Below are 18,002 nucleotides of genomic sequence, written 5' to 3'. Positions count from 1 at the left end.
CCACTAGCTAGTGACCAATCGATTAAGTTTTCAGCTTAAATGGATGTTTGGTTCTCCAGATCCGTGCTCTTGAAAATTTGAACTTTGGCTTCGATTCATCTTCACCTTAAATAGAAGGTTTTTACAGTATAGTGTAGTGCTATTACGATCTTGTAAGAATTTTAACTAAGATTTTATCATGAAAGATGTGTCCAGGGCAATATGAGAACGACAATTGGGAATATTATTCTGCTATGAAATCTATCAGAATTACTTTGGCTAGTATTCCAACCATCTAGTATTTTTTTCAGAATGACAATAAGTATTATGTTAAAATCTTTAGATATGTCTAGGATTTCCTACACGGAGAAAATTGAGTACTCAAAAGTGAGTTCATTCCACTCAATTCCGGGGGTTCGTGCGTTAACCTAATTTTGAGTTGATGGGGTAGAAGTTGTTTTCATTTGAAGCCATACGAAAAAATACCTACTGGTTAAGTTCTTTTCACTCAATCGGCAGATCAAATTACTCAACTTCCAGTACTGTGCCACTTACTCAAATTTGAGGTAACGCACGAAGGTTCGGTTTTTGGGTTGTTTTGCCTTTCGCTCTCTGACAACAATAGAAGGAGCGAATGAAATAGGGAGAGAAAAATAACTCAAAAGTAAGTTAAAAAATACTCAAATATGGGTTTTCCGTTTTCTCCGTGTATGATAACGGTCAAAGTTTGGTCAATTTCAACTTGACGTATTTCTTTCAATTTTGCATTTGAAAAATCTGAACTCCCCTCTTTTAAAGGTGTGTTAGTCGACAGCCAGGAAGCCTGGATCGGGGGAGAATTGAAAATCGGAAGCCGCTGCGACGACAAAGAGAGTAGCCGGTAGTTTCAAGCGGAGCCCGAGCCTCTCTCTCCAAGATGCCGCAAATAAGCTTGGTGTGTCATCTACAACCGTGCATCGAACCTAAAACGAGCCGGACTGTCGACTTACAAGAAGGTCGCAATGATAAGTAAAATACGACGGACAAAGCGCGATCTCTGAAGCAGGCTGTACTTGACGAAGTTTGACTGCGTGATAATGGACGACGAAACCTACGTCGAGGCCAACTACAAGCAGCTTTCGGGACAGGAAGTTTTATACAGAAAAAGGAAGAGGAAAGGTACCAGATATTTTCAAGCATATGAAACTGTCGAAGTTTGCAAAGAAATATCTGGTTTGGCTAGCCATCTGTACCTGTGACTTGAAAAGCAGCATTTTCATAGCAACCAAGACTGTCAACTAAGAAATTTACGTGAAAAAGTGTTTGAAAACACGTCTGCTGCCTGAAGAAGCACGGTTGTTCCGTACTGTGTTGGCCGGATTTGGCATCTTGCCATTACGGTAAAAGACCATGGAAAGGTATGCAAAAATCCTTCATTATCAAGTAACCACAAGCATTACAACATTGCACTAATTTGACCGAAAGCCAACATTGTTTGCATTACGCATGCATCTTTGCACTTATTCAATAACTGTCAAGCAATGATAAACTTATTCGGCATCATGAATGTTGTGTAGCATTACTGTAATTCAACAATGTCGTTTGCATTTTGAGTGAATACAATGCTATTTTATCATGCAAGGTTGCATTCCTCAGCCGAGTGGTAAGAATTCGCGGCTACAAAGCAAAGCAATGCTGAAGGTGTCTGGATTCGATTCCCGGTCGGTCCAGGATCTTTGCGTTAAGGAAATTTCCTTGATTACCCTGGGCATAGAGTATCATCGTATCTGCCACACGATATACGAATGCCAAAATGGCAACTTGGCAAAGAAAGCTCTCAGTTAATAACTGTGAAAGTGTTCAGTGGAAAGCTGAGAAGCAGGCTCTGTCCCAGTGAGGACGTAATGCCAATAAAAAGAAGGAGAATTCCAACCAAAGTTCATTCAAATACCACGGCCAGAAAATGCAGCCCAGAAATGTACACACTTAAAAATTGTTCGCGAGCTCGGCATTTGTAATTGCTGAGTTAACTCGGCTTCCGTACATTTAGCTGAAAACTCAGCTAAAAAATAATTGTAACCGAGAATCGGCATCTTCCGAAACTGAAATATCGGTTAATTCTAATTTATATCCGTATCTCGGCAACACTGTGAGCCGAGCACCAACGTTAACAATGTTTTCACCGAATTCAGTTCTCTTGAATGCTGATATTTCGGTTTGTCTACTAAAGTTACCGAGATTCTCAGCATTTTGTTTGACCATCTGCCATATTGTTTTCATTCACATTCGAAAGTGCATCGGTTTTGTGTTTACGTGAAAAATTAGCGGAACTATCGAGAAAAACTATTGAAAATAAACATAGTGCTAAAAATGATGAAGCGGGAGGAGTTTAGATTGTCCAAAATCTCCAGTAAGTACCTACACTCAATGTGTTTTCAGTATTTTTTAGTGCTTATTGGTGGGCATTACGTGCTTTTGTGCCGGGAAGTAATTAAGGAATAAATAGGCGAATTTTATAAACCTATCCATGTATGATTTATTCGCAGGCCATAGTTACCATTATTTAAAAATACCAATGAAAACTAAACAAACCAAAAATATCTTCGGCGCATAATAGTGGCTCCATAAAGATTGTTTTTCATTTTTGCTGAGATTTCGGATTGTGTGTTGCCGAGATTTTCGGTTGAACGCGGTAGCTAAAACCTTTCCCAGAAACCGAGTTAATCAGTTAAAACTATTAAACCGAGCTGACTGCCGAGCGCTCGGCTGTGCGGATCTCGGTTTCCGAAAGCCGAGACTCGGCAGATTATTCTAAGTGTGTTGGTTTTCCATGTTCAACATGAAATACCTCGCAATCTAGATTAAGTATAGAAAACCATCCTCGACAAAGTAATTTATGGTGATTATTCAGTTGCGAAATTCCGCCACCAGGCAGCGTTAGTGTGCATGAAAGTTTTGTTTTGCAATATCTATGGAACCTGACCACTTAGAAAGATAGCGTCTTTTGCAGAGTTGTTCAGTAGCTCAAGGGTTATCATTATTTGAGCCAAAAAATTCGAAATTTTGCCAGCAGATAGCGCTAGTGGGCATGAAACTTTTGGTTTGTGGATATCTTAGGATCCTGACAACTTATAAGGATGTCGCCTTCGGCAAAGCTGTTCAGCTATCATTGTTTAAGCCAAGAAATTCGAAATTTCGCCGCCTGGTGGTGCGCATGAAACTGTTTTGCGTATATCTCAGAAACCTGACCACTTAGAAAGCCTTTGACAAAGTTGTTCTGTAGCTTAACGACTATCATTGTTAGATGCAGTTGATTCAACATTTTGCCACCAGGCACCGCTAGTGAACATTGTATGTTCAACATTTGTTTCTTCAACAACTTTTATTGTTCAGATATCTCAGGAGCCTAACCACTTAAAAAGATGACGTCTTTTCTTATTCATTATCATTATTCCAGCCAAAACCAAAAGATTCGAGATCTTTCCACCAGGCGGCGCTAGTGAGCATGGAACTTTTGTTTGGCAGATATCTCAGAATCCTGACCACTTATAAAAATGGCATCTTCGGCAAAGTTGTTCAATAAGCCATTGATCGAACTATTTGGTTGTACATTTTGCCACCAGGTGACGCTAATGAGCATGAGCCATTTGTTTTGCAAATATCTTAGCTAAACAACTTTGTCAAAGACGCCATCTTTCTTAACCTTCGGGCTGTCGCGCTGTTGTACTTTGTACAACAGTTGTGATTTATATGCTATCATTTTGCAACAAAGATATCTATCGACACCAAACCAAAATGTATTCCTCAAGAATCTTCTTAAGAGCAATACTCGACAGTTTTTATTTTGCCGAAGACGCCATCTTTCCAAGTAGTGGCACCGCCTAGTGGCAAAATCTCAAATTTCTTGGCAGATATAATGATAGCCCTCGAGCTACTGAACAATTTTGCCGAAGACGTAATCTTTCTAAGTAGTCAAACTCCTGGGATATTCGCAAAACTAAGGGTGTTGTACAAAGTACAACGCGCGACTACTTGCGTTACAAAAATTCGCGCGACGACCGAAAGGTTAATGGTCAGAATTCTGAAATATCCACAAAATATGCCCACTAGCACCGCCTGATGGCAAATACTCGAATCTCTTGCCTAGAATAATGATAGTCCTTGAGGTACTGAAAAACTTTGCCGAAGACGCCATCTTTCCAAGTGGTTACACGGAGAAAATGAAGAACTCAAATTTGGGTTCTTTCAACCCAACTCGGCACGTTTGTGCGTTACCCCAAATTTGAGTAAATAGCCTAGTACTCAAATTTGAGTAGATGCATTAAATTGTATCAGTGGGTAGTATTTACCCAACGCAACCTCGAGGGAAAAAACTCAAAAATAGTTTTTTAATCGAAGCGAAATTTGAACAAATAGTCGAAAATAAGCACAAGTTATATTTTTGTGATACGTAGAGACGAACATATATTTTTTTATTTAACGAAATTATTATAACATTTCATTTTGTTCAATTAAATCACTTCGAAGTCACATTTCAATCAATCTGCGTGTCGGTTCCTGCAATCGTTCTCCGGGAACGCAACAACAGATGGAAACAGTAACCAGCTTCTCGGTTCCGGAAATCGTGCATGACCGGTGCAGGAACGGCGAACAGAAGTTGAAACGGGATGTTAGTAACCGGGAACAATCACTTCTTCACTCCGAGAATAGTTGATCCAAGACAAATGAACTCCTGAAAAAGAAAGGAAAAATTTAACATTATTACTTTTTTGGCACACCAAATTTTTCTGAGGATATTTACCCTTAGCAAAACCGGAATATTTGCTGACCAGATGCGGGAGCTTTTATAAAACGATGCCAGGAACAGTAATTTAGCACTAATAATGTATCTCAAACATAATTTCAATAATTTGAGGATTTTATTTAACGAAAATTATGATTTTGTGCACTAAGACGTCTTACTATGGCGGTGACTGTTTTGAAATGATCAGCGTTGACATTTCAAAATGGCTGGCGAATTTTTTCATCCAAAATTGAGTTTAAACTACTCAACGGCTAGTACGCAATTCAAATGTCACACGTTGAGTTATTTCTACTCAACTTTGCGTTTTTTAAGTGTTTGGCAAATTGCTTATTGTTTTGCATACATATTTGTGTGTTTAATCAGTTGGGCTGCTATTTTGGGGCGATTTCAAACACGCTGAGTATCTGCATATTGTTAAACAAAATATTTTTAATAAAGTACGTCATTTCAAATAAAACACATGTACGGCGCAATAAATTAGAAGTATTTTTTTACTCAAATTTGAGTTTCCGTTAAACAACTCAAAGTTTGGGTTAAATTTACCTATTTGGCAGAATTAAAATCACCCATTTCCTCAGTTCGACTGCCTGTACTTATTTTTGAGTATAAAAAAACTTTGTTTTCTCCGTGTAGGCTCCTGAGATATAAAAAAAACAAGTGTCATGCTCACTAGCGCCGTCTGACAGCAAAACTTTGAATCAATTTGCTCGAACAATGATAGCCCTTGAGTTACTGAACAACTTTGTTGAAGACGTCATCTTTCTAAATAGAGAGGCTCCTGAGATATGTGCAAAACAAAAGTGAAAGTTTCATGCACTCTAGTGCCATCTAGCAGTCGAATTCATAATTAAATGAAGTACCATTAGATAGCGCTCTATCTAAAACAATTTTACTGAAGACCCCATGTTTCGAAATTATTTGTATTTTGAGATAAATTGATTTCAAATTGTAGTCTACTCGTACCGTATATAGTGCGTTCATTATTGTGCGACTACTATGTACAATTGTTGGTTTTACCGCATTATAAAGAGCCATACTGTAAACAAAAACTGTTGATTATTGTTCTTAAGAAGATTCTTGAGGAATACATTTTGGTTTGGTAGCGATAGATATCTTTGTTGTAAAATTATATCATATAAATCACAGCTGTTATACAAAATACAACAGTGCGACAGCCCAAAGGTAAAAGAATGGATCAAAATCTTTCGATTGATGTAGAAAAGATTTTAATTCTTCAATGAAAAAAAAAATAGTTTCTCTTAGAAGCTACCTAAGGAACAATAGATCTACTATATAGGCGCAAGGGATGGTATGATATGGTATGATCAATGGTAGGTACATACTTAGATAAAAAGCTCCTGATTTTCATGTCGAAAAATATTTTATAGCAAAACGGCCGTGTAGTGGACTGTCTACTAAAGGAACACCGTCCCTATTTAGAAAAGTCTATCCTGAATTCTTTATCAAATTATTCAGACAGTTCGCTTGATGCCTCTTCCCCCTTTTATCTCTTTGATTTCTAAATCTGAAGAAACGGTTCCTTCCTAAAATTACGTCTTGCTGTTTCAATTTGAGAAGCTAACTCAGATTATCGATTAGTTATGTTAAAATTCCGAAAATAGCTACTTTAGATTTCTGTTAATAAGAAGACCTTTTAAACTGTTCCAATGAATTGGGATTGAAAAATTCCTTCTACATTTATTGGGTAACTGAAATTACCTATAGGTAACACATCGAAATATTTCCTTATAGCAACTGCACAATTCGTTTTGATGACTGGGCTAGCAAAAATGACTTATAGTACGTACTGGGTTTCTGATTAAAATAATTTTCATGTGAAACATAAATTAAATAACGTGCAATAAAATAAAAACAAAAATAACGAAACATTGAAATGCCATAACCTGTGCTATCAGTGAAATTTTCAAGTAGGTCTCTCTATTAGAAAATGTTGGTGTTTTATTACAATAGTAGCTATTTGATTAACAGCTACAGAACAGCCTCTCCCAATAGATGAATTTGTCAACCGGAGTTTAACACAACAATCTCAATCGAACCTACTTCGGTGCGCACTTTGTTGGAAGCGCGAAAAAGGAGGGCTATTCGTTTCGCCAAAGGCCGTTCCTAACCGAGCCGCGTTCATACTACTTACATAGGACGACGAGGATGAGGATGAAGGGAAACCTTGGCCCGCGCTACCGGCTTCTGTCGGTGATCCTAATCCGGCAGTCGAAGCAGAGGCGTTCTGTTGCTGTCTCGCTGCGTACAGTGGCATTCCCATGAATTTGGGAATGTCCTGTGTTTGAGAGGTGTTCGGTTGAAGCAAGCTGGCTCTTCGCCGAACGCCAATTTCCACTGGTTTGGATACTGTCTGATAGTTGAATAATCCTTTGCCGACAGGGTCGGGTAGAAGCGAATTCGTCGGGTACCAAGCCCGATACGTAAAGAACCACGTCAGAACGGCGATTATTCCGCTTAGGACCTTTTCTACCATCCTGTGGTAGTACAACATGGTACCAACGAGCATTATGTCCCAAAGGAGCTGCAACATAGTCATGCCTATGAACAGTAACCGGATCGTAGGTGTGAAACGTGTGTAGAAATATTTCAGCGCCTTCAAATCATCATCCTTAAGGCTTTTCAGTGGATTTGTCGTTTGCATACTGTCCTGCTTTGTGCGATTGTGTTCCTCGTTCCGGAGATGCTCTTTGATACTCTCCCAGCCGATTATTGATCGAGCTTCCTCCATGAGCACCAAACTGGAGTAGATTAGGATGAACGCATGGCCCGAGATGTCGAATCCATTCCAGAGATGTCCTGCCTTTAGGCAACCGGATTTCGAATCGAAACCACGAACACTACAGCGACCGTAGGACGATTCAATAATGTTGAACACTTTAGTCCACACGAACCAAAACCCGGTGGCGATTCCTAGCCGGGGAAGATGGTTCCGCACTAATCTCTGATGGTCCCCACAGCATACCGTCACCGAGGTCATCGCCAGGAATGGCAATGAGAACAACAGCGTCCATGCCCATCCCATTTTGACGAAATACACATTGAACAAATTGTCCGATCGGGCTAGATATGTTTTTGGATACGGCAGGAAATCTCCCACCAGGGACACGAAGAATAAGCTTCCCAAATAGAGTGGCACTTTGAGATTCGTGTCGAAAAATATAATCTTCTTGCAAACGTGCAACACCATCATTGTGAGAACCTCCTTAATGGATGTCGGCGTTGCCGTAGGTCGTGTTCCCTTGGCCTCGGCTCGTGCTGTCGTGTCATTCATCCCTGGCCGGAAGTTCATGCTCGGGCGTTGCGAGGCGGACCCCGGCTGCGTGTGAATCGGTTTTCGCTTTGTTGCCATTTATTCTATGCGTTATCTGCAATAAGAAAGTAGACAAAGACTGTTTAGCCGAGCCTTCAGACAGAGAAAGTACTTTACACTTCTACCATACGTAATGCATAAAGAGGATTAATGAGGAAAATTTCTAATTCACGTCCGATGAAAAAAAAAAGCGAAATTAAAAATAAACATCAGCCTCTCTAGCATACCAAGTCCACGTGTAAGAGCGAGATGGAACGAGGATCCAGATGACGACGACGATGTTCCAAAAATAAAAACGCAACGATGATGTCGAACGATTTCATGAGTAGGAAAGTGGGAAAATGCATAAGTACTAGGTAAATACTTACATCACTTTATATGGAACGCGTTCCGCCAAAGGTCACAGCGCACGCAAATTTACATACACGCCGATGGTGCTTTGGACTAGCGCTAAAAGACAACCGATTTGTGGTTTCAGCAATAATGGTGAAATAGTGACAAAATTCAGTCTATCCGTAGGTAGACTACTACCAAATTTGTTTCTATATATAAAGACATTCGCGCACTAAAATCTACGCGAGTAGTGACTGACGATTTTTATTTATATCAAACTGTCATACTCAAACTTCAGAAGAGTACCCCCCCCCCCCTTCCAAACCGCATTAAAGAGGCACAGGAATATCGAAGTTGTTGCCAAGATGATAATACAAACTGGGAACAAAAATAATAAGGAATAAATTCAAATAATGGCCTGTTCCCAAATTTCATAACGCTGAGGGGGTGGGTGAGTGTTCTCAAAATGTTACAGCTCATACAAAATTCGTATTATTTTCATATAAAAATCATCATAATCATACAAAATCATCATATACGATCACTTCGTTATCTGGTGGCCAGTAGAAGAACCTTCAAAAAAGGGGTTTGGGTTAAGAACGCACAGTATGCAGCATAGCAAGGAGCACACAATTTACACTTTTTCTCGGAAAAGTTATTTTGTAGGCGATCAGAGACCACTAAAAAACATAATAAGGTACCGTGGGGCAAGTGGGCAATGGAAATCGTATAGTTGAGATTCTTCAAATTATAAAGTCTTTAAATTGAAATAAATGAGGTCGTGTATATTTTTAGCTTGACTTCCACCAAATATAAGCGGTATGTTGAAATTGATGTTTATGTAAAATTAAAGAAAAAATACAGAAAATGTTTTTGAAAAACGTTTTCTTACTTTTCACTTACCCCACAAGTGGTCTGACGTTTTGAACAATACATTGGAAAACTAACAGTTATATTTACGGTTTCTATTAACTTTAACATTTGGTAAGGAGTCCCAATGAACAATAACATAGGTAACATGTAAATAAAGAAAATTTGATTCTTGTCTGTTCAATTTTCTTCTGTTTAGTTATATTTGTTCAAATGATTCGACAGTATTACAACTACCGCACACCCCCGTTAATTTGAACGGTACCTTATGCAAACCATCGGGGTTCATTTTTAATTTGAACATATAGTCACCCTAGAAATGTGTTTCTGGTTACCTCTTTCACTGTTTTGTTTTGGTTCTGCGTTCCACTCCACAGTGTTTCTTTTCACTTTACTCCGTTCCATGATGTTTGAACCATTTTTAATCTGAACGATGTGCAAATTAGCGGGGTACAAATTAAAAAGTGGTCAGATTAAAAGTGGTCAAATCAACGGGGGTACATTTTCAATGTTAGTTCTTATATCATGGGACAGCAATTGCATTTCTGCTCTGTAGAATTTCCACCACTCGTTATTTGTTTTTTTTTTTAAGAAAGCCGGATAACTCTTCGGAAAAAATCATTTCTTGGGACGGAATCCTTCAATAAAGTATTTAGAACCTTTTTTTGTGTGGGTAGACCCATAAGGGATGGTACACAAATTATGTCATGCTAAATTTCAACTTTTTTGACCCCCTCCCCCCTCTTTGTCACGTTTTTTGTATGAGTCCTCCGAAATTTTTGTAAGGCTTGTCACGCTTGGCTTGACCCCCTCCCCCCCCTCGGAGCGTGACGTAATTTGTGCATGACCCCTAACCAATTTTTATGTTTTGAACTAGCTTTACATAGACATTCCACGGGATTTCCGTGCGTTCTCTTATATTGGAACTTTTCAATCAACGTCGTCCTTTCAATCGGCTAACCGAAGTAAACATTCACATATTTCATAACGCCGAAAATGACCATTTTTGACACCCACCCACCCGCTCGTAACACTTTTTGTATGAATATTCTAAAAAAATCGTATGAGCCGAAACACCGTGAGGACACTCACCCACCCTTTTCAGCGTTATGAAATTTGTGAACAAGCCCTAATGAGAAACCTTTCACTTTCCCGAATTCTCACGTCGAATTAATTCTAAAACTTCTTTATTTCAGTTTAAAACTGTCGGAGAGGACAACTTAGAAGTGGTATTTTCCGAAACTTTTTTTCCATTGAAAATATTGAAATAAGATTGCACGCCGCCATTTTGTTACGCAGTAATAGTTGACAGCTTAACGATGTTTCGCTCTATTATGCAATAATGGTTGAAAAATCTCAGGAATCTCTTACCTATCGTAATGTTCTGCATGGCTTCAAAGGTTTACGCAAGAGCTTGAAACGTTAATTCACATATTCAGTGAAATATACAACTTATTTTCACTTAGGGTTCATTCATTTATTTCACAACGCCAAAAATGGCCAATTCTACAAAATTTGTATGAGCCGTAACATAATGAAGACACCCACCCACCCCCTTTAGCGTTATGAAATTTGTGAATGGGCCCTTACCCCATTTACCCACTTGCCACGCGGTACCTTAAACTTTTTTTCCTTCGGAAATGTCTTCTTCTTCTTCTTTTTGGCGTTACGTTCCATCTGGAACATAGCCTGCTTCTCAGATTAGTGTTCTTATGAACACTTCCACAGTTATTAACTGAGAGCTTTCTTTGCCGATTGACCATATGTTTGCATGTGTATATCGTGTGGCAGGTACGATGATACTTTATGGCCTGGGAATCGAGAAAATTTCCTTTACGAAAAGATCCTCCACCAGCGGGATTCGAACCCACGACCCTCAGCATGGTCATGCTGAATAGCTGCGCGTTTACCGCTACGGCTATCTGGGCATTTCCTTCATCCACGTTTAGTGGGAGAAAATTGGGAAATTGGTGTTTGGCTACATAGGTTATAGGCAAGTATAATGAGCCACCATCATAGAGGTCGTTGGAGAAGAACGAGAGAAATGTCACTGAAAATGTTTGTTTACGTCCAAAATTCAAATTTTCAACCCAAAAATTATGTCATAATCAATCGATTATTCAACTTTTTTCCATTGGCATAATTATTTCGAACCATTAGTCTTGCGATATGCTTGAATTCACAACAAATTTAACCACTAAAGGCCGGTTTGCTACTGACAAGAAAAGGAATCGCCTATCTCTATGTGTGGAAAATTTCTCCCAAGAAATGGTCAAGAAAATCACTTTTTTCTGATCGCAGTACGCAGTTGAGAAGAAATGTCACCTCAAAGGGGGCTCTCTGTAGGAAATTTCTTGACCCTTTCAGTCAAGGAATTTCTTTACTTTTCTTGAGTGAAACAGCATACTTAGCTTAAAGCCTGATTTGCTACTGAAAAGGAATCGCTAAAGAAATTTCTCGCCGATTCCTTGCAGAAATTTTCTACAGCGACTCCCATTTGAACTGACAGTTCTTTTCAACTGCGTACTGCGATCAGAAAAAGCGCATTCTTGATCGATTCCTTGCAGAAATTTCCCATGCATCAAGATAGGCCGAGAAATTACTTACTTGGATCTGTACATTTTCGAAGGAAAAAAAAGTATATTATGTTTTTTTAATGGTCTCTGATCGTGTTCAAAATAACTATTCCCAGAAAAAGTGTAAATTGTGTGTTCCATCCTATGCTGCATACAGTGCATTCTAAACCCAACCTCTTTTTCGACGGTTCTTCTACTAGCCACCAGATGTCGAAGTGATCGCTTAGCTTCGAAAATATTAGCCTACACGCAAAAAAAATGTGCGGTACAAACTACCATTGAGCGCTCGCACCGGCAGTTTTCAGCAGGCCAGAAATGCGCTTGATTCTACCATGTCTGTAGTCGAAATCAGATTGATGAATATAATTGCTGTCAAATGTACCAGGTATTGTGGTGGGATGTACTACAAACATAGTAATTTGTTCTGAAATTCCATGGTAGTTCTAAGAATGGGCGTAGTTAGCTAAAATAGTAATTTTTACCAAAGATTTTTTTTCCCGTGTATTAATGTTGTAAATACCGGGTACCCCCGTTGGTTTGACCACATTTAGTCTGAACACTTTTTAATCTGTACCCGCTAATTTGCTCATCGTTCAGATTAAAAATGGTTCAAACGTCAATTAGCTCATGGAACAGAGTCAAGTGAAATGGAACGCTGTGGAACGGAGCGCAGAATCAAAACAAAACATTGAAAGAGGCAACCAGAAACACGTTTCTAGGGTGACTAGATGTTCAAATCAAAAATGAACCCCGATGGTTTGCATGAGGTACCGTTCAAATTAGCGGGGATGCACGGTAAATGTTGAGGGTATTATCATCATAGGGTTCATTCAAATATTACGTAATGCAAAATTTGCCAATTTTAGACCCCCTCTCTCCCCCACGTAACAGCTTTTGTATGGGAAATTTTAAATATTTGGAAAAATAGGAATTTGACCAAAATTGTAAGGTATAAAACCAATTAAAAACAATACAGTGTTCTGTTACAATATATTATATTGTTTTTGAATTGTATATCCAAACAAGAATAATGTTGCTTCGACATTCAATTACAATACGCTGTATTGTATCCAATACGTTATATTGTACATTATTTGTTTATTCCATTCACTGAATGATACGTTTTTATCCGGGTAGGGCGCATTTAGTAGGTACTCCCGAATCTTGTATGGATAACATAAAAAATCCATTTTCGGTGAACTGCATTTTCTAACGATGGATCGAACTTACAATACTTTCCAGCTAAGGACTACGCTTCAATAATAAGGGATGGTACACAAATTATGTCACGCTAAATTTCAACTTTTTCGACCCCCTCCTCTCCTTTTTCACACTTTTTGTATGAATCCTCCGAAAATTTTGTAAGGCATGACCCCCTCTCCCTTGGACCGTGACGTAATTTGTGCATGACTTCTAAGGGCCTGTTCACAAATTACGCAAATTCATAGAATAGTCAAACAAAACGCGTTCTAAGGGGATGGGTTTGGTGTCGAAAATGGTAATTTAATGTACCCTAACGCAGGAACGGCTGAATTGTAACCTAAGATCTAGATCGTATCTTAAAACCTTTGAACAATGATTAATTTAATGTTCGAGCTCGGGATTGATAGCTGACATTTTCAGTGAGTGACTAGATTATAAATCTCTTATTTGACGTCCAATATAAACAGAAGAGTAATATTGGGATTTATTGCTTTGCCAATGTAACGCAGAACTTCACTTGACATTTTTAACATTTTTTTACCGTGTGCATTGCTTAAATTTTGCATGCAATCAGCTCGCTTTATAGCCGGTACGCTGATCATAATTACTGTACAAAAGGATAGGACAAGAAACGGTCAAGGAATGATTCCTCCACCGAAATTACTTGAGTTGTACACTGATGAGAAGTACAGCTGATTTTATAACGTCGGTAACGCCTGCTGTACAAATCAAATGGAGCTGTCACTTTTCCGTACGGAAAAATGTGCCGCTCAATTATTCCGCAAGTAAAAGTGACAATTCGCTCATACTGGATCGGCTGTCAAAATTACTTTGGTAAAAAAGAGAAATTTTACTTGAGCGCTTTACGTTTCAGGTGCGTACTACGCATTAAACACTAGGCAGTTTCTATCGTTTTCCACAAAAAATGTATGACAAAATGATAAGCAGTTTCATTCAGTCACTAACGACGTTTTTGTACTAGTGTAAAATCGACTCAGCCACTGAAACAAGCGCTGAAGTAATGAGAACCATGAACAAGTTTTTAAATTTACTATTCCAACCAAGATTGAGCTGCGATGAACGCTTTTTGTTTGCGTTTTGTCCCCTCTGAATCCAACCGCATCGATAGCCATGCGGTAAGCGTTCGCGCTTGACAATCACCAGATCCTCGGTCGGATTCTAGCTTGCTGCAAGTTTTTAACCATTATATAGTAATTTTTACTATCGAAATGGTGCCATGGTAAAATTGAAAACACAAACTGTTTGAAATAAATGCGAATTTAGTCTGCACAAATCAAGTGGCGTTGTGTATTTAATTTAACCCTCTGATATAGTATTTTCAACCGCAACGCTGTTCTCAGTGAGGAAGTGTTTTGTTTTGATTCGTGGTTACGTCACTTTGTCATACAACGGAGCGGCGAAAGTAATGGTAAGGGCCCATTCACAAATTTCATAACACTCAAGGGGGTGGGTGGGTGTCCATGAGATGTTACAGCTCATACAAATATATCAGGATGTTCATACAAAATGCGTTACGAGGGGGTGGGTGGGTGTCATAGTCATTTTCGGCGTTATGAAATTTGTGAATAAACCCTTAAGTTGCGGAAGTTGAAAATCTTACTTACGCCGTTCTGTAAATCCTGAAATAAAACGTTCTAATAGGGAAAAATCGAGTTGGTTTAGAGCGAAACGTGTAGAATTTCGGCTACGAAACAGGATTGATAAAGTATGTTTGTTAAATTTTCTGACTTGAGTCTGTTTGAATAAGTTTCCGAGATTTATACACGGAGCCGCAAATCAATCCAACTTTGACTTCTTTTGACGCAATTCTCGCGAAACAATACTAAAGGACCTATGTTCACATCAGAGGCTCTCTTTGTTTGCTTTCTCTTTGATCAATAACTGAGTCACATTAACCTCTTCTGTTGCGTTTTGTGTATGAAATGCTAGTCAAGAAAATTGCCTTTCGATGTGTAGTGAAAAACTTCCCAAAAGCTTTAGTATTCCACTGTTATAATCGAAAGAGAGCGAGAGAGGAGAGAATCTCTCTTTTGTACATAGGTCCTTCAGTAATGTTTCGCAAGAATTCGGCTCTTCCGTGGGATAATCCATATTTGGGTTAACTGATATATACCTATTATTAGGTTGTTTTCATTTGACAGGGGCAAAACAAACAACTCAGTGCAAAAAAATCTACCCTGCGTTAGCTTTTGAAGTCTTCGAGATGGGTCAAAACAACTTAACGTTAGGTACACTCGAAAGAACCCAAATTTGGCTTATTCCATTGAACTTTGACGCTTGGTCGGTGCGTCTCTCTCTCCTCTGTTTTTGACAACATTGCTGTTGCGAGAGAGGCAAAACAACCCAACCGTGGAAAAAAAAACTAAATGCAGTTTACCCAAATTTGCGTAAAAAGAATTTATTTTTTGGATAGTTTGATTTCTCCGTGTAGGTTCTTTCCCCTATTATACAAACCTTGACATGGGGGATAGGAATGGATAACCGCCGACCAAAATCCAACTCTGTTTTGACACTTCGTTCACATTCGATTGACAGCGAAGAAACACAGAATGACAGTTGTGCCAGCACTGATGAGTTTTTCGCTAGCCCCTTTCGTTTGATACGGTGCTAGTTTGTTGGCTGCGTGTCTCATTTTATCGGTGAATAATTCCTGTTTTTCTCGGTGAAAAAGCTCTCATCGCGATTGCAAAAATGTACTCCAACGAAAATTACGCCGAAGAGGTAGGTTTGATTGGTTTTCTCAGTTGTAAGGGTGGTTTATTTCGATGGCTGGCGTATCGAATTGAAAAGGGTGGAACATAACCTAAATGTTTTGGTTGTAGGGCTACGAGGACTATGGATATGATGCCGGAATGATCGACGACGGATACGATCGATCCTACTACCCGATGCACGAGGATGTGAAGAAGTTCTTGGTGTACTTCTCTAGCGTAATCAAGAACGGCGTTGTCTATGAAATACAGAACCTGTATGAGAACACTTTCCCCAAGCTGAGTGAACAACATTTTGAGAAGAAAGCTTGGCCAAGCGAGGAAGAGGTGGCGCACCTGGTCGATAATGACAGCTTGTTTATGATTCTGTACAAGGAGCTGTATTATCGCCATCTGCATGCGAGGATTCAGAAGGGACCATCGCTGGAACAACGACTCAATTCGTTCTACAACTATTGCAACTTCTTCAACCATATCCTTCCTTCAAAGGAACCGGTCCAGCTGGAATTGCCCGACATTTGGCTGTGGGAATTGATTGACGAGTTTGTCTATCAGTTCCAGAACTTTGCTCAATACCGCGCCAGGCTGTCCGACAAATCGGAAGAAGAGATGGACATGTTGCTGAACAACAACAGCAAGGTTTGGAACATTTTGTGCATTTTGAACGTTCTCCACTCGCTGGTGTCTATGTCTAAGATCAAGGATCAACTGGAGGCGGCTGCTGCTGGGCGTGATCCGGAAGAAGTGGCCGGTGAATTTGGACGTCATTCGTTCTACAAGATGTTGGGATACTTCAGTTTGGTTGGACTCTTGCGCGTGCATTCGTTGCTGGGCGATTACCATCAGGCCATTAAGGTTCTGGAGCCGATCGAGATCCACAAGAAGAGCCAATACTCGCATATTCCAGCTTGTCAGATTTCGACCTCTTACTATGTTGGATTTGCGTACATGATGATGAGACGTTACTCGGATGCCATCCGCACATTCTCGTCCATCTTGCTGTACATCCAACGTACCAAACAGCTGTACAGCGCTCGTTCCTATCAGAACGACCAGATCAATAAGCAAACCGATCAAATGTATCACCTGCTTGCAATTTGCTTGGTATTGCACCCACAGTGCATTGACGAATCGATCCAGCAAGTCCTTCGGGAGAAAAACTACCACGACAACATGTACAAGATGCAGTGTGGTGATTTGGAGACTTTCCGCAACTTCTTCGTCTTTGCCTGCCCGAAATTCGTATCACCGGTACCGCCACCATCCGACGCACCAATTGATGATTACGTGAAGGAAGCTCTGGAACATCAAACCAATGTTTTCATGGATGAAGTTCGCCAGCAACAGGAGTTGCCAACGATTCGTTCTTATTTGAAGCTTTACACGACTCTTCCACTGCTGAAGCTTGCCTCGTTTATGGACCACATTCCCCAGGACGAAATCGGAGAACAGAAGATCGAAAACCTCCTCACCCATCTGTTGTGCTTCAAGCACAAAATGAAGAACATCGTTTGGACCAAGGGTGCCAGCGGTTTGGAAGGCAAATTCCAGTCCGGATCTGAGCTGGACTTCTACATCGACAAGGACATGATCCACATTGCTGACACGAAGGTATCGCACCGCTATGGAGACTTCTTTATCCGTAAGATTATGAAATTCGAAGATTTGAACCGTCGTCTGCACAACTTGAAGTGAAGTGAATTTGATTGCAGTAATAACGATAAGAGGACAATTTAGAAAACAACCTTTTAAGAGTATCCCGAACTTAATTTAGTTCGATTGGAGGTGTTTGCGCATTGATTAATTCATCTATTAGATATTTGTAATCGATACCTACTACCAACTAAAGAAAAGTAAAATAAAGATAGGTTTCCTCCGGGACCAGATGAGTTTCATTTTAATTCGAAGGCAGGCTTGCCCAACCTTTCTGACCTACGTTTCATTTTTCAGAAACAATATTGATACATTAGTAAACTAAGTTGCGTTTGTTAGGAAGCATCCACATATTTGCCAGAACGTCTACCAAAGGTATCCTATGGCCTTACCCTTCCCGTTAATATTCCACAATACCCCGTAACACCTATGGAAGGTCGTATATTATCAAAGCCAAAACGGAAGTAACACAGTTAAATTTAATCCACTGTGATGCAGCCCAGCAGCTGCTTTGGCATCGGACCCATAACGCATACCAGCCA

At 39.6% G+C, this 18,002-nt stretch overlaps 2 protein-coding genes and 1 long non-coding RNA gene across 4 annotated transcripts; 1 reads left to right on the top strand and 2 right to left on the bottom strand.

Moving 5' to 3' along the window:
* Positions 1-4,453: 4,453 nt before the first annotated feature.
* LOC110676196 lies at positions 4,454-5,436 on the bottom strand. The gene is made up of 2 exons (XR_002500156.1): positions 4,760-5,436; positions 4,454-4,690 (listed from the first exon to the last, which is right to left on the bottom strand). It is a non-coding gene; the product is annotated as an uncharacterized LOC110676196 (long non-coding RNA).
* An 893-nt stretch (positions 5,437-6,329) lies between these two features.
* LOC5567319 (FIT family protein CG10671) lies at positions 6,330-8,698 on the bottom strand. 2 transcript variants are annotated; one of them, XM_001657295.2, is made up of 2 exons: positions 8,462-8,698; positions 6,330-8,148 (listed from the first exon to the last, which is right to left on the bottom strand). In XM_001657295.2, the coding sequence occupies exon 2, from the start codon at positions 8,130-8,132 to the stop codon at positions 6,810-6,812; it is 1,323 nt and encodes a 440-aa protein (XP_001657345.1). In that variant the 5' UTR covers positions 8,133-8,148; positions 8,462-8,698; the 3' UTR covers positions 6,330-6,809. The 2 variants fall into 2 exon arrangements, with proteins under 2 accessions (XP_001657345.1, XP_021698800.1); XM_021843108.1 differs by lacking the exon at positions 8,462-8,698 and adding an exon at positions 8,219-8,237.
* Positions 8,699-15,646: 6,948 nt separating this feature from the next.
* LOC5572195 (eukaryotic translation initiation factor 3 subunit L) lies at positions 15,647-17,688 on the top strand. Its single transcript, XM_001653812.2, has 2 exons — positions 15,647-15,817; positions 15,919-17,688. Exons 1-2 carry the CDS (start codon positions 15,788-15,790, stop codon positions 17,500-17,502), a joined length of 1,614 nt encoding a protein of 537 aa, XP_001653862.1. The 5' UTR covers positions 15,647-15,787; the 3' UTR covers positions 17,503-17,688.
* Positions 17,689-18,002: the final 314 nt, after the last annotated feature.

The sequence above is a fragment of the Aedes aegypti genome, chromosome 2 (assembly GCF_002204515.2).
Source record: "Aedes aegypti strain LVP_AGWG chromosome 2, AaegL5.0 Primary Assembly, whole genome shotgun sequence".
Lineage (NCBI taxonomy): Eukaryota > Metazoa > Arthropoda > Insecta > Diptera > Culicidae > Aedes > Aedes aegypti.
The sequence above is the reverse complement of the archived record's forward strand: the minus strand, read 5'-3'. Positions and strand labels throughout refer to the sequence as shown.

Bases quoted from the DNA above. Each gene is read 5' to 3' on its own strand.
- LOC5567319 (XM_001657295.2), bottom strand. From the start codon at position 8,132: ATGGCAACAAAGCGAAAACCGATTCACACGCAGCCGGGGTCCGCCTCG.
- LOC5572195 (XM_001653812.2), top strand. From the start codon at position 15,788: ATGTACTCCAACGAAAATTACGCCGAAGAG. The intron at 15,818-15,918 runs GTAGGTTTGATT...TTTTGGTTGTAG, and splicing joins ACGAAAATTACGCCGAAGAG to GGCTACGAGGACTATGGATA.